This window comes from Echiichthys vipera (genome assembly GCF_963691815.1).
Source record: "Echiichthys vipera genome assembly, chromosome: 2".
NCBI lineage: Eukaryota > Metazoa > Chordata > Actinopteri > Perciformes > Trachinidae > Echiichthys > Echiichthys vipera.
Window position 1 is genome coordinate 15,506,360 of NC_139827.1, and position 16,603 is coordinate 15,522,962.

General features: G+C 40.9%; 1 protein-coding gene across 3 annotated transcripts in view; it reads left to right on the forward strand.

The window, feature by feature from the left end:
• The window catches only part of septin9b (septin 9b), a 74,350-nt gene that overhangs the window by 12,183 nt on the left and 45,564 nt on the right, over positions 1–16,603 (forward strand). The window contains exon 1 of one of the 3 annotated variants that reach the window (XM_083928221.1): positions 2,962–3,048. The exons of 1 other annotated variant lie outside the window; for it this stretch is intronic. In XM_083928221.1, the coding sequence (XP_083784347.1) occupies positions 3,027–3,048 (22 nt within the window). In that variant the 5' untranslated portion in view covers positions 2,962–3,026. Of the gene's footprint in view, positions 1–2,961; positions 3,049–9,221; positions 9,309–16,603 lie in introns of those variants that run through there. One more of the 3 variants, XM_083928220.1, reaches the window with a different exon arrangement.

Sequence of the window (16,603 nt, forward strand, 5' to 3'; positions counted from 1 at the left end):
CGGTATGGAACATGTGTTTGTGTGTTATGCATATGAGAGTCAACAAATGCATAAGAACATGCTGCGTGTTCCATGTGTTTTTTTTTTACCCTGACCCTGTGATTAACTGCAGCGTTTTAAGTCTGGAAAATGATCACGAGACAGCAGAATGAGCCAGCGGCCAAAAGAGAAGTGTCTATTTTTAAAACCACACTTTTGTCACAGCACCATCATCCAGCTTTCTATATGGATTCAACATCAAGAGGCTCATTTCTCTGGTTTTATTATTTATCGCATTGATCAGATTTAGATTTTTTTTCTGCTGTGTGCATGTAGATGAACTGGCATTCATGCAAAAATATAAGTCATCTGATTTTATTAATAAAAAAACAAACACTTTACAACAAACCATCACAGGACGCGAGTGGAATACACTCTCTAGCTTAGCCTTTCAAAATAAAACAATCTGACGCTGACCTCAACTCAGACCTTAGAGTTTATCAATGTAAATATGCACCATACTGGCAATTATCTTAACTTAACACAATAAATCAATCAAGCTTTATTTGTGGAGCACCTTTCATACAGGTTAGTGTAGTTTAAAGTGCTTTGCAGATGACTGACAAGCAATAAAACAGAAAACATAGACTGTAAAAATCATAATAAATGACAAAAACAATTTAACAATTAGAGGCAATACATGCAACATAATAAAGAATATGAAAAAGAATATGATTAAATACAATAACAATAATAATAATATCAGTAAAACAGCAGAATATAATACAATCATGTACACGGCATATTATCAATACAATTACATCTGGCACACAAAAATAGCCATTCACACCAAAACTTTTATATTCCAACTAAAAATATTCAAGACATAGCTCAATCACACTGCATTAGCTTATATAGATGATGTTTTACTCTGATCTTTAGAATTAGTTGGAGGGTCTTATGAAGCTAAATCTTCTGACAGTGCAGTTGAATATTCCTAATCTGCCTCCTCTGCTCTGCTTTCCCTCACTTCTCTATTGCGGATGTCAGAAAAGGCCCCAGGGCTGCAAGGGAGTGTGTGTGTGTGTGTGTGTGTGTGTGTGTGTGTGTGTGTGTGTGTGTGTGTGTGTGTGTGTGTGTGTGTGTGTGTGTGTGTGTGTGTGTGCGTGCGTGCGTGTGTGTGTGTGTGTGTGTGTGTGTGTGTGTGCGTGCGTGCGTGTGTGTGTGTGTGTGTGTGTGTGTGTGTGTGTGTGTGTGTGTGTGTGTGTGCGTGCGTGCGTGTGTGTGTGTGTGTGTGTGTGTTTGTGTGTGTGTGGTTAAGGATGCTCCACCTATCTCCCATTTGTGTCTACATTTTTAAAAGTGAAGATTCTTCCTCTTACAATCAAAATTTGAAACACACAAGCAGAAACAAACATTTGGCCACTCAGAAGTCATCACTGAAAGTGTGTGTTCTAGAAGGCGTGCATTGAGGAGGGACGCTCCTTGTAAGAAAGAGGAAGTGGAAGCAAGCTGTTGATCCATCTGTTGAGCCTCCTTTCGTTGACACATAAACAAAGATGGGTGTGTGTGAGATTTTGTGTGTACTGTATTTTCTATGGAGTTTCTCGCCAAGACGACAGCTTGCTAAATAGCCCCTGACCTTGTCGAGCTGCAAGTTGAGGGTCAGAATCAATGACGACGAATCAGGTGCGGACATCATCTGAGGTTTCCCTTTCTCACATGTAGAACACAACAGGAGATTGTCCATGTCAGTGAGTTTTGGCTGTTGAGGCAGAACGTGATGTGCATTATACCACGGCCACGTAGACGGTTCGCAATTGCCGTTCCTTGAGTTTGGCTGTAGATTTCGGCATCAGCCCTTCCTGGCAGTGTCTCTTTCCCATCGCTGCTCCAGTTAGACATTGTTGTTGCCGTCTTGGTGTAAATCACCCTTGTTTTTCAACCTCAGTTGTTTGTTTCTACTGATTTTGCGCGAGCCACATGATAGAAACGTCATCAACACGCAAATTGTGATTTCACCAGACAATGAGCTGCTGTATTCACACACATGGGTTCAATCGGACATTACATGAACTTTTTAGTTTATTATTATAGTTATATTTATAGTTTATTAGAGAGCTGGCATGGTAAAGTCTCTACTTTACTGATGACTCTTAACTGGTTGTAAATAAACCTCATTAAGAAGCACTTCATACACCAGGGACCTGAACTGAAGTTTCTTCAGAGTCAAGAATACTCTTCAGTCCAGTCGTTGGTTGTTTGGACGATGACTTTATGTGGGTTTCTACATCCTGATTAGAGTGGTGATGATGACATGGTAGGAGTGTGTGTTGGTATAGTGCAGGATGTCTTGGTGGACTGCCCGAGATTTTTTTTTGTTATTATTGGAGTGAGTTTATTTTCAGATTAGGACCTAAGGATCTATTTCTAAGACAATGCAGTTTCAGTATCAGTGTGTGTGTGTGTGTGTGTGTGTGTGTGTGTGTGTGTGTGTTTGTGTGTGTGTGTGTGTGTGTGTGTGTGTGTGTGTGTGTGTGTGTGTGTGTGTGTGTGTGTGTGTGTGTGTGTGTGTGTGTGTGTGTGTGTGTGTGTGTGTGTGTCTGTGTGTTTGTGTGTTTGTGTGTCTGTGTGTCTGTGTGTCTGTGTGAGGGAGACTAGTTTCAGTATCAAGGGAATAATAGAAAACACTGGAGAAAAGAGGTAAAAAGTGTCAACTTGCGTGTGTGTGGGATAAAAGCCATGTAGGGAACGAGAGCTGTGAGAGAAAAAGCACAGAAAAGCTTGCCATATGACTAGCACATGGCTGGAGACGTCTGCTCCGCTCACTTGTTATCCTGACAGACTGAAAACATTAAAAAATTGGAGGAAGTAAAAGCAAGGGAGACAGAGGGAGGGAATAGGAGGAAGGGAGAGGGAGGGTTGAAAGAGGGGGACAGGGTGACTAAGTCAGGAGAAAGGGGAAGTCTTCATGAAGAAAAAGGGGAAGAGAAGGAAGGAGAGAAAAGGAGAGGTTACATGTGGCTATTTGAGGTAGCTGTTGAGGTATGGAACGAGACAGAATAGCTGGTAAGTTGTGACTTTATCCAACTTATTTGATACTTAAACGCTGAGAAGGCTTTCTACGGTAGGGACTTTCTTTTACTCTTTTCTTTGTCAGACTGCAGTGGAAGCAGCTCCTTAGCAGTGGCAGCAGTCAGCTAGAAGCCACCCTGCTTGTGTTTGCTTTACTTGGCCAGTTGGGGCGGGAGCAGCCGTTCAGAGAATGTCTATGCATCTACACGTCGACCTTATCCCGCTGATTTATTTCTCACATGTGTTTTCTGAGCTACAAAAAGATCTTTTCAGACATTTCTTCTTTCATTCTTATTGAATGGAGAGCCACAGCTAAGCTCACTGTTTCTGAATAGCTACCATATGCGGAGCCACAGTGAGTAAACCTCATGTGATGGGCTGTCAAAGACGACTTCCCAGAATCTTCCAGTGCAAAGTGGCTGCTTTACTGTAATTGGCAGCCTCTGGTTCGGATACTGACTAAACAGCTGACCCATATACTCAACTATGATCTGACAATAGACGGTTGGAGTTAAACCTTTGTGGCTTCATCACTTGATTGGATTTTAAGCTGAGGAGTCCAGTTGTCAGATTAATTCTGACTGACACAGATGGTTTATTTTAAGTGACGGACAGTGGAGGCAGAGCTCATATGTCAACTAACATGGTTTTGTTTTTGAGGGACAGCAGACGCTTTTTGAGGAATGTTTAGCATGCATCAGAATCTGTACACTGTCTTACTCAGTAGCATCTGGCACGGCCAATTCTCAACAGAGATCCTCCTTCTTTCCTTTCATCAGTTACTCTTTATTGATTTTAATTGTTTAGTGCTAATGGAGATTCAGTGGAACTTCTGTTCAGGCCCATGTGTGTTCAGTCTGCACTCGGAGGATAAAACTAATCTGGCATTTTACAGTGGATTAAGACTGGACATCAAGCTGAGCAACACAGTTAGCCTTTAATTCGGCTGTTAATAGAGTGGCTGAGTTCAGTGAGCTTTATGATGCATACGGACTCACTGTGCACCCATTTTTATTACCACTTGATGGCAGTGTTGCAATATCATTTCGTCCTCTTTAGTGTAGCCACCTTTTCCCTGTGAAGTTCTGTGAAATGTTCCATATGGATGATTCATATTTTGCAGACAGATAGGTGGAGGAATTTAGTAAAGACCAACTTCAGTTGGGGCGAGGACGGTGTGGTAGAGAGGTGAAGTGGTTCAGCATTATGTCAGGCATCACTCCCCCCCCCACTCCTCTCAGTTAAGGAAGTCCTGCATGGACTGAGCTACTTCCTGGTTTCCAACCTGGGCTGTTTAGTTCTGTTTGGATCTGTTGCTTTGACTGCAGCCACTGCGCCTACCCCACCTACCCCACCTACCACTGATCCCGTCATACTTTGTTTTCATAATGATAGGAGCTCAGGCTGTGGTGCATAGATGGCATTTTTTCTTGATTGTGGGTGCATCTGTAACAGATACAGGTTGACTCTCGAAGTCCTACTTTTCTTCTTTGCACCTGCTAAGGATTAAAAATAATATGTTTAATATGACATGTCATCTGCCACCTGTATGGTCACCACATTGTCAATTGCTAATAGCTGACGCACTGCTGTAAAAATACAACAAAGGAAAAGGAAAACTAATGATGCAGTCTGAAAATGAGAGAAATCATTGTGTCATGTTGCTATGTTCTGCCAATTAAACAGTACGAAAATCCCCATATTGCCTTTTGAGACAATCATTGCAGTATTTTTGTGGCCTGTGTAGAATCAAACTGACAATAACAAGCAAACAAAAGCAGAGATTCAGTAATTTGAGTTGAGGATTACAAGTGGGACAACCATCATTGATCGTTTTTGAAAGGATATACTCACTTAGGCAGATAAGTAGATTAAAACCTGTTGTGAACATGAAGGGGTCTAGGCCAGGACCCATACCCACACATTTTGCCTATGTTATAATATGAATTTGTAATTCATAAGAATCAGAATCAGAATCAGAATTCTGCATTAAATCAGGCATTAAATCAGTGCATTTTAAGCGGTGGGTGAATACAGGTATATTCAGACAGTATGAGAAGAATTGTGTGTTTTGAACATTAAAGCACGTAAACATGTTCTAGTAGAAAAACAAAATACAAGTATGAACTTGGAAGTGAGCATAAAATGGGACCTTTAATGGTATTTTAGAGGTATGCAAGCTCCCTCTTTTTGAGTCTTTCCCTCATTTTGCATGTGAATCTACAGTTTAAGAAGTGCTGATGTATCCACCCAGAGCTCTGCATACCTTCACCCTAAAACCCACGTGCAAAGATTCCCACCCTTCTCCACAGACGTGACAGACATGAACTCGGATTTAAAGGAACTAAAGGAAATCACCAAGCTCAACATGTTCCATAAAAGAAGTGTACAGGATATCCTGTATGAGTGAACGCCCCGCAGTCCTCCTCCCACTACCGTCCCAGTATCTCACCTCATATTGTTTCTCAGATTATTATTAAGTAATGATAAGTGAGGCCTGGGAGACCGTGAAAACAGCTTACACCGGGAGTTCAGGAAACTGACCGGGAAGCCCCACCTTCAGTCGGCCTAAGGGAGGATTTCTGACAGGTGAAATGATTCAACATGATGGAAACACAGGTCCAGCCTGATATAGAGACAAGCTTAGTGTCGGAAAGAAAACATGCAGTGTTATTTTTCATACCATGAGATTCATTTCTGTCCATAATTATAGTACTATTACCTACTGTTAATCATGGATTTTTGGATCACGTTTACAGAAATTCTTAACTAGCAGAAGTATATTTTTTAAAGCATCATCATCATCACAATGCCATTACAATACAACAAAAAACAAAATGTGAGCCCTCTAATCTCAAAAGAGGCTTTGACTTTGTAGGCAAGACTTTTATGCGATTCTTGGTTATTTTTGCACCAAGATATCACAGACTATAGATCCCAGTTACAAATGATATTTGGGCTCAGTATGACATTTCCCTGCACAGTGAGTAACCAAAACCACTGCAGTGATTTTGCTGCCAGCATAAATTGTCCACACACAGCTTTTTGGGCCAATTTAAAACGCTTACTATGAAAGAGTCAAGGATAATAGTTTTTCCAACGAACTGTCACACTAATAAAAATGTGTTTTGTGAGTAGCCGCATAGATTGAATTGAGTTAAAACAAGGCCTCCGTCGGTCTTACTGTTCTGTCTTGAAACTATCTGTTGTTTGTATTTTTGTCTTTATTCTTTCTTCGGATTTGTGCAGCGGTTTCACTACCCCATTTAATTGCACAATATTTCTGCAGCGACAGCATGTTATTTGGGCTGTGCTACAATAAGTGTTTATTCCACTAACATTAAGAAGTGTAATTTTGCCTCCTTCCTGGACATGTAGGTCAAAATGATCATGAATAAAAGGTGTTATTTAGATAAATGCTGAAACCACACACATTAACTCATTTGGGTAAACAGAAGTAACATTCAAATAGAGGTTGGTTTTGTGCAACTTCCTGAAAAAAATGTTTGTGGTTGTGCTGAATTCCTGTTTGTCTTAAACTGACCAAGCAACAAAAGCAGAGAATTGGAGGTATATAGTAATATCTTCATATCAATATATAAAAAAGGTATTTACTTACTGGTGTATATACTGCACATTTGTGACACAATATTATTTTGTGTGGTATTGGTTACAAGTGCTACAAAAAAGTCAAGAATGTGGGAGAATGTACCAGCTATTAACAAGGTACAAATCAAGCGCAACTCCCTTGGAAACACAGAGATGTGGGGCTAAACAGTTTCGGCAAGGCAGTATCCTACTCTGTGCAAAGAACTCTGTGTTTACAGTGCTATTTCAGGGGCACCAGGACACATAACCCATCACATCCACACTCAAGTGTGCACATGCGTGCATAGGCACATATTCTACATAATGTTACACACAGTGCATACACACACAGTGCATACACAGGCTTCTCCAGATGTTGTTTTGGAGCATTCCCTCATTCTGTCGCTCAGCTTTGCCTTGCAGCCTATCCATAGTGTGTATCCATGTTTAGATAAATACACACTAGCTGGAGGAGGTGTGTGTCTCACACACCGTGTGTTTTGGTTTAATTGAGTACTACAGAGGCTTGTGGCATATGGTTTACAGTGCAGCCCACAAGGGCTCTTAGAGGCCACACAGTGTTACGTATACTACAGCACATATATACATGTACATGTGTATATAGGTCTACCTTGTATATACAGTATACAGTATGCACATGTTGAGGTGCACATTATCCATAAACATGCATGCACAAACACAGTTACTATAAATACTCACACAGTAGGGTATATGATGCATATCATCAAACAACAAGCGTCTCAGGGGATGACTGGTCCGCCCAGTAAAGTTCCACGATTGTTTGATTAATTTAGGACAGAGTAAATGCAAATATTGAGTGTACACACACACACACACACACACACACACACACACACACACACACACACACACACACACACACACACACACACACACACACACACACACACACACACTGTGTGCCATACTCTGTTCTTTATCCCAAGACACCTTTGCAGCAGTTGTATGAAATAAGCAGACTGCATCATAAACCAACAGGGTTATTCTGTGTTAACACCGACCTCTCAGGTGTTAAGGTTAGGGGCCATTGGGTGGGCTTAGCATCTTATTAGTGGCCCTTAGAATGGAGCTTTTCATTCAAATTGGATTTTCCTGAATACTCACCGGCTATACAAGTGCCAGGCACTGCACTGTTCGTTTTTTTTTTGCTTTCACCAAGGGTGAAACACTGATGTCTGACAGTATCTCCTGGCTATCTGGAAGTGGAAATGCCAGCTTCCTGTGGCCTTTGATTTAGATTGTAGTTTCCCCTTGAGCGCTGATTGTGGACCAGCTTCTGCATTCACTGTTATGACCTTAACCATTAGAAATGGTAAAACTGACCTAGAATCAGGAACAATTCATCACAAATCTCATTTGCAGTCACATCTTTCCCCAAACAGGAAGCTGTGAAAAGCCACTCACTCATGACCAATCAGTAATTACAGCGATAGCATCTCTTTTTGTTTTTGTGGGAGATTCATAGATAAGAAATACTGTAGCATGTCCCACAGGGAGACAGTGGATGTGGTTAAGTAAATGCAAGGCCAACTTCGATATTTCAACACTTTTAATCAACATCTTTTCAACAGCGTTTCTCTGTCGCCCCAAAAGACCAGTCTCTAAATTGGCCACAGAAGCTTCAAGGACAAGAAGTATATCTGTACCCGCCACATCAAAAGCTGGCCTTGTCGTCAGCGTCTCTCCCAAAAGAGGTGCAGCAGTGCTAGATTACCTGGTCAGCTGTGTCCACCAAGCTCAAATTCCCTTGTTCTTCCTGATAATACGGTGTCACAGAGGGTGGGTTGGTGCACGAATAACCCTCTAGGCGCCGTCGTATATCCCTTAATGTCAACTTTCTCCAGGAAGCCTCTCAGATTTTTTCCGTACACAGGAAAGCAGCTCCTACAAAAGTGACTGCACTTTAATTAACATGTCAGCCAGTTTGTAGAGGTTGTTTACTCAAAACTGAAGCCTCAAACTCTCACTTTTACTGCCGTCTCTCTGTAGCTGTGACAGAACGTCAAAGTGGCCTCCTGTGAGGAGTTGTAACAGAGGATCTTGTATGATTACAGGTTAGGTTGTGTTAAAGTGACTGTGTGAGATGTTGTCCACTTTCACTGTCAGAGCTGCTCGGAGGCTGAATGAGGAAATCAGACCTGAGGGCCACTTTGGCCGAAAAGGGTCTCAGGGAATGACGGGGTCTGTTGTCTGTGTGAATGCTTGCACGTGCATGCATGTGTGGGGGGCAGGGGAAACACACACACACACACCCACATACACACACACACACACACACACACACACACACACACACACACACACACACACACACACACACAGGACATGAGGGAGAAAGGGGAGTGTGTTTCTAGCTGCAGGGAGGGGAGGAGAAGGGAGGAGGCTTGCCTTTTTGCACTCTCTGAAGTCTGAATGCAGTGATATAGAGAAGTTAGTGGGAAGAGAAAATAAGTTGCTCCTTTAAGAGAGTTGTGGGCTTGGGCTTTATTTTCTCTATTTTGGAATTTGTTTAGAATTAACAAGGAGCCGCTTAAAAGTAGGAAGAAACATACTTTTCATGCTGGAAAAAATGTCTGATTCTGGAGTCAATCCACACTTGGAGGGAATTATTTCAGATTTTGAAGGTTCGTAATTTGTTTTTGCTACTTTACTTTCACTTCTAATGTTGATCATGTTGACAGTTTATGGTAAGCAGCAACATATGTCAGATGTCTACTCGTGAATAGTATTAATAATGATCTTTCCACTTCATCTGTGTGTATGCCTGTCCTGTGTAGTACAGTGCTGTGTTAAAAACAGGGTGGCGAGTATATGCTAGCCAACTCCCTGAGGCCTGTAGTCTGTTATTGATTATACCCAAGTTACATCAATAATAGAAACAAACACAGCACTGACACCCCACTATTCCAGCACCGGAAAGCCTTCAGCTGAGGCTGACAGTGGAAACCTCAGCCCTAAAAGCTAACATCTGTCTCCTCCTCATACAACATTCACAAGTGAGTTTCTCCTTTTGTTTTGGAGCTGGTATTAATTCCCTTTGTCCTCCTCTTCCTCTTCCATTCTGTCTATCTTCCTTCCTCACTTATTTCCTGTTCCTCCTCCGGTCAGACTGCGTCCCTCCAGCTGGTCTTTGCCCTGATGCTCACTGTGAGATGTTGTGGACTGATGCTCAGAGCAGCCCAGTATCCCGATCACTAGAAGTACTCTTTTTAAGCCATATTTCTAGCAACATTTGGTTGGGATGGCTCCATTTAATAATCAATTGACTGCCTGCTTACTCAGTGAATTAATCTGGGCTGTCATCTCCGTCTCGATGTCTGACTGACATGCAAAGTTTGGAAAAGCTGACAGCAACCTGGCTAAATGCTATAAAGCTGAATTAAAAAAACAACATAATGTCAGCAGAAAGGTTAGCTTGCTTATGCTTGATATATTGGTGACTTCACTCTTTCATCTGATTATGATAATCCAACAAAGGTAATGCAATTTTTATGTGACAGTTTAAAGTGTCAGGTAAAAAATAAATTCTCAGTGGAAACACAGAACAGAGATAATCTGAGATAATCTGGTTTTACCTTGTTTACATGGAAAACCTCCCCTGTACTTCAATTATTCGAACTTGCCTGAATATTTCCATGTTTATTTTTACCGTTACGTTATGTCAATGGAAATGCTGTAGTTATTCTCATAAAAACGATTGTTGAGCCTCGCCTCTGTGATGGTTGGCTTTTTAGCCCCGCCTTTGAGTGTGGCAGTCTGGAACAGCTATAAACACTTTTGCCTTCAGTCGTGGTCGTACAACACGTCATTAATCTCGAACATGCCCCAGCATTTACTGGTATATTTTGTCAACAAAAAACATGGCCATCATTCTTTTAATTGAAGATTATGATAGGTCATATACAGTGAAAATAACCTAGTGCTCAGTCAGCGGTGGCCGTGCATCCTCATATGCTGGCAGAACATTTCTGTGCAAACAGGATATTTGAGGTGGACAGGGAGTTCATGTTAACTAGTTTCTTCAGACTGAGATAAGGCAGGAAAGCCAAATGTTCGTTAGAATAAGGTTCCTCCCTGTATGTACTCTTGTACTGCTATCTACACACAGAAAGCACTTGTTGTATCCAGTACCTAATCGTGACCACCATAATCTACCACACCAGTAGATTATACTATGCTAGTGTTTCCATCCAGGACAGATACTTCCGAGAGAGGCACATGGCAAACAGGTCACTGAGTAAATCTCCATTTGATCCCAGATCATTATGTTTTCCAGTACATTGCACTGCGCTGCATCTGACTCTGAGAAAGGAAATAGGCACAGAGAAAGGCAAAGTAATTGGTGAGCACACTAAAGACGTAATAATGCCTCTTGGATGGACTCGTGCGTGCGGGACGATTATGGAAAATGGATGATCGAAACCACCATAACAACTAAACAGGGCAACAATATTATGATTTTCTTTAAAGGTAGAAAATCTCTGCTGAATCTAAATGTATGAGTCACCAGAGAATAAGCCCAGAAATGAGCCCATATTTGTATATTCAGAGAGACTTTGTCGAGTCGTACATGGACTCCTGCTGTGTTTGCCAAGCTAAATGGAGCTCTGAGTCAAATCCATAGAATTTTGTACTGATTATCTGTTTAAAGGTGCCATGTCGTTGGTCCAGCACGGCACATGGACAAAGAGGAAATAAACATAGAAACGGAGAGTGTTTGTGTGTGTGTGTGTGTGTGTGATGGTGTGTGTGTGTGTGTATTTGTGTGTGTTTGTGTTTGTGTGTGTGTGTGTGTGTATGTGTGTGTGTGTTGGTACAATTTGTTAACCTGGTACAGAGGGCCAGTGTGTTATTAAGTTGTTTCGAGTACATTACGTGCTTGATTACAACACTTTCTTAACAGGTCTCAGTGGTGCTGTTCATTCTCAGAAGCATATAAACCAGGGATGGCAGAATAACCATGCACTGTAAGCCATTGCGAGTATGTTGCAATGCCAGGCCACTTGTGTAAAGTTGGATTGCTACAGACCATTTATCTGAATGTTTTGTTTGTCTCCTTCTATGGTCACATGCAGATAAATGTACACACTCTCTCCATGTGCACCCATACACTTAAGATAGCACTGATAGAAGCTATGGACCATCTTGTTCTCTAACCTGTAAGTTACTGACAGATTCGTTTCCCTGCCTATTTGAACAATAATGTTTTTGCTGAAACATGTTTTTTTTGTTTGTTGGGATGTATGATTCATACAGAAAAATAGTGCATGGCCTGAATTTATCCATTTCGGCATTGAGGACGCTGAGCTCTAATCAATCACATGTTTAATCCTTTCTGCGTCAGTCCACGTTGATGACCGCTTTCTCTCCCCAACACTCACTTTTTATCAGAACTTTATTAAAAATCCAGACTCTGCATTTGTTTACAGGTGTTAAACGGAATGCAGCCACTGTTTTTATCTTCACTGGTCACTAAATAAATCTGTTCATGAAGTGGATAGATAAGCAGTGCTCGATCAAAGGAACGGATCAAGGCTTTACCTGTCAAAGGTTGAGAGCCTAAAGCTAAGCACCAGGACAGCTATTCAACAGCTGCCTGAATGACTGTGAGGGTGTGTGTGTGTGTCGGTGTGTGTGTGTGTGTGTGTGTGTGTGTGTGTGTGTGTGTGTGTGTGTGTGTGTGTGTGTGTGTGTGTGTGTGTGTGTGTGTGTGTGTGTGTGTGTGTCTATGTGTGTGTACAAATCCTTAACCGGGGGTGAAATTGCCTCTTGGTTTTGATTAGGATTCAGGTCCTCCTGACACAGGGTGTCGGCCAGACCAGCAGGTAACCACGCAGTAAATCTGACACTGTTAACTGTACTGCTGCTGGTCAGCATAAACACCACACCATCAGTGGGCAGCTAACATAAGTCTGTGTTTGACAGTGTAGCATTTAGGTTTTGTCCGACCAAGCAAAAATACCATATAGTGAAATTGTACCGTTCGTTGTTTGGCCTTGACTTGTCAAATAGGATGTTTTTCCTGGTTTGACCACATCGCCTTGTATTCTGCGGCTACTGACATCAGATCAACTGTGCATGTAACTGGTTTTATATAACCAGTGTTTGACAGAGTAACTGCACTGATCACTTGACTCATTGCCTGAGGCTAGAATTACAAGACCTATCAAAGAATTCAAGGCTTTGCACACTACAGTACATAATTTATTAATGGTCCAGTTTCTTTTTTATCGTTACTGTACTGAATAACTGTATTTGTATGTGCAGTGTTCTTTTTTAAAAACAGAAAACAGAAACATTTATGATGTTGTCTAATCAGTTAAATTATTTGCGCTCACAGTTGCACAAATTATGAACCAAATATTTATTTAAATTAACAGAAAAGACAGCCGGGCTTTAAGTTAATTAAAGAAGGGCCATAATTTCTAACTTTCACCGTTTTATAATGCAGCGATAACCCTTCATGTTTTCGGACCTGGTGCTTTTTTGCTGTTAATGCAAAGTTAAACCTCTGTACATCTGTTTAACATTAAAAGCCCTCCAGCAGTTCAGGGACACGCCACTTTCCCGGGAGGCTTTTATGGTGATACATCTGGAGAAAGTGTCGAGATGCATCACCAGCACCATAACATCAATCATCATAAGTAATTTATTAATAAACATTATGTGACTATGCTGTAAAATGAATGAATACATCTGAACATTTAGATTACGTGAGTTTATGTTATTCTGGTTTTTATTTTTAGATTTTACAGATGCAACATTACATGACATAATTTTAGGAATAATTTGGGATTTTCAATATTATAATATCATTGTGTGATATAACTTTACGCTATTGTCTTAAAGAGAATATTTGAACTCAGTTTTAGGTTCATACTTGTAGCCTATTTCTTGGTTTCTACTAGAACATGTTCACATGCTTTAATGTTAAAAAAACACATTGTTTTTCACATACCGTCTGTCTGAATATACATGTATTCGCCTTCTGTCTGAAATGCTCCGTTTTTGCCCCGTGTCTTTAAGCCACCTTCTTGCTAAAACCCGTCTGTCTGTCTTCACCGTCATTGCAGCCGGGCAGTAACTGTAACGGCACATGCATCAAAATCAAACCCAAGTCCAAATGGCTCGTTTAAAGGCACAGTCAGTTTCTGAATATGTGGCGTCTGCATTACTGTGATGATTGAGCATTTTGATACTTTGCTATTTATTTAGCACCTCAACCTTCTTTATTATTAAAAGACAAAAAAAAAAGTCATAAAAATCTCACTTTTATACAATATGAGCCCTTTAATTTCTTAGCTCAGCTCATCTGTCCCAGATGTTCGACTGAAATTTCACTGCATGTGTCTGGTCAAGTCCACACTGATGCTTTTCCCTCTCCAAAACTCTCAAAAATATTCTCAAAGAAAATTAATTCCTTAATAGTTTGAACTCTCGATATGTGTAGTGATAGTAAGGTATTTGATTTTTAAAAAATCATTGACCTTCTCAGCATAGGTCAGTGGGTGTCAATTATGATAAAATCATCAGTAACTGTACACTGTAACATTGCATAACTTCAGTTGTAACAGAGTGGGAAGTTAGCATACCTAATCTATGTTGACTGCTGGCAGTCCCAACTAATATCAAGGATAGAGAACACAATGAGTGGCAACTTTGTCTTGACCTGTTTTAAATTCTCGATTTCTCACCCTGCAGCCTCTTTGCCTCTCTATCTCCATCCTCCCCTCTCTCTCTGTTTGTTTTCCCGCCTCTAACTCTTCACTATCTCCTAGTAGTGCATCTGGGCTGAGATGATACTGAACGTTTGTGTTTACTGGTTAGGGTGTCCTTGAGAAAAAAAGTGATGAAACTGATGATAAAGAGGCAGCAGAGCCTAACACCTGGGCCGTATTAGGACAAAATGACCATGAACCAAAGTGAGGATACAGCTGCCTCCATCTTTGTTTTTGTTGCGTTAATAATCCTTTACTATCTTCCCACATGAGACACCGTGAGATGCAGGACACTGGGCGGTGATAGGTAGTGGTGGGACGTTGGGAGACAAGACTCCTGGCTGGCTGTTAACGAGGTTCCTCTGAGGTGGACTCGACCTCCTGTTTCCAGCTCATAGTCTGGGAATGCTCTTTCACTGGGAACGATACTCCTTCACCCATCTGTCAGTCCTGCACTCCTTCTTTCTTTTTCCTAATGCTCCGTGATCCTAAACGTATCCTGTACTTATATCCTATTCATGCAAATAATATTCTGGATGTAAGTAATAACCCTTTTTCCTCTTTTGCTTCATCTGAACAAGAAAGACCCGAGTCTGTGGGAAGAAGGGTGATCCTTAAAAACATAGTAGTTGAATGATCATCTGAGTGAGAGATGCCCTGAATGCCTATTTCCCACATTCTCTTTATTCCCAGACAACATTAAAGCACAGAAAGATTCAAATTCATCTGTGTTCTTAAATCATGTACACTTGACTGCACAGTCTCTAAATACAAACAAACGACTTGAGAGGAAAGCACTCAAGTCTGCTGCTGTGGTCCCGTGCCTGTGGGCATATAATCACAAAGCAGCCAAGAACAGAAATACTAATCTAAGATCACTTAACAGGTCACTGGCAAGAGTCTTGATTGGTTGGTTGAGCTCTCTTACTTTGGTCAAAACTTGGGAATAAGGATCCTGATATCCCCTCTATGTTCAGCTTAATTCCTCACAGCACTTCCAAAATGTAATCAAAGTCTACAGCAAGTGTCAAGAGTAGTTAGCGTGTGCATGGTTTCCCAGTGTTTCCTAGTGTTTCGACTCTCAGAGAAGGTTAGAATGGGTGCCTCGCTCGTTACATAGCAAAGGGTGCATCTCAACCTTTCAGATCCTTATGAATTCTGCAAACCAATTTTGGCAGACCAATTTATTCTTTGGCCAGAGATAAAAGTAGCCACAGCCTTGGACTCCCTCTCAGCAATCATAAAACACACGACAGAGGAAAGCAGCGGGTAAGAAGGACACAGTCCAGTGGCAATATGGGTTTGGACAGCAACTTACAACTTGCTAGTTTTTATTGTGTATAATTGTTTTATATGTAGTATATATATCTAAGGGTAAAGCTATGATCGGGCCCCAAAAAAAATCAGGCCCGACCCTACATGAACAGGCATAGTTTATGTCCAAGCTTGACCCTAGTCTGAACCACGCAAGTCATTTTGGGCTTGAACCTGATTAAAAAGCTACATTTCCATTGTAAAAAAAAATTAAATAAAAAATGTATTTTTAATATTAACAATTTTATTAGAAACTAAAGTCAGCTTCAGTGGTAGCAGACATTTGTGACATGATATCCAACTCTTCTCAAATGTTTAGCACAGCTCAAAAACTGTCGCATGCCATATTAAATAGAGATTGCATAACTTTTCCTCATTAACGAGATGCAGGAGCTGCAGGGAGTCTCGTTATTGTTCTAGGCAACTGCTGTCAGTGATGTGATTTTCAAACAACAGCGAAAACTCAATGAGTAATGACAGGATTATCAAATGTTGATTTTCAAATTATGCACAACAGTAGGTTATTACATTTCAACAGAATTCCATTGCTAGGCAACAGCCTCGGTCCTTGTTAACCTTCTGTCAGCTGATGTCGTTCACATTCACTGCAACAGGAATCAAACTTGTACTCACTTAGAATGTTTATATTTACAATTTTGAAAAGGTCTATAGCACAAAGCATCCCAGCTCCAATGAAATTAAATAAAACAAAAAACATAAGACTGACCCGATTGATCGGGGGAATTTTGAGAAATCACAGCCCCAGTTGTGTTCAGGCAGACAATCGTATTTAAACGAAGGACTGACTTTAAAGCTGTTTCATGATGCCTTAATGGACGATGAACTCTGTTCTTATCAGAACTTTAGCAAAGAAAATAAGCGATGGA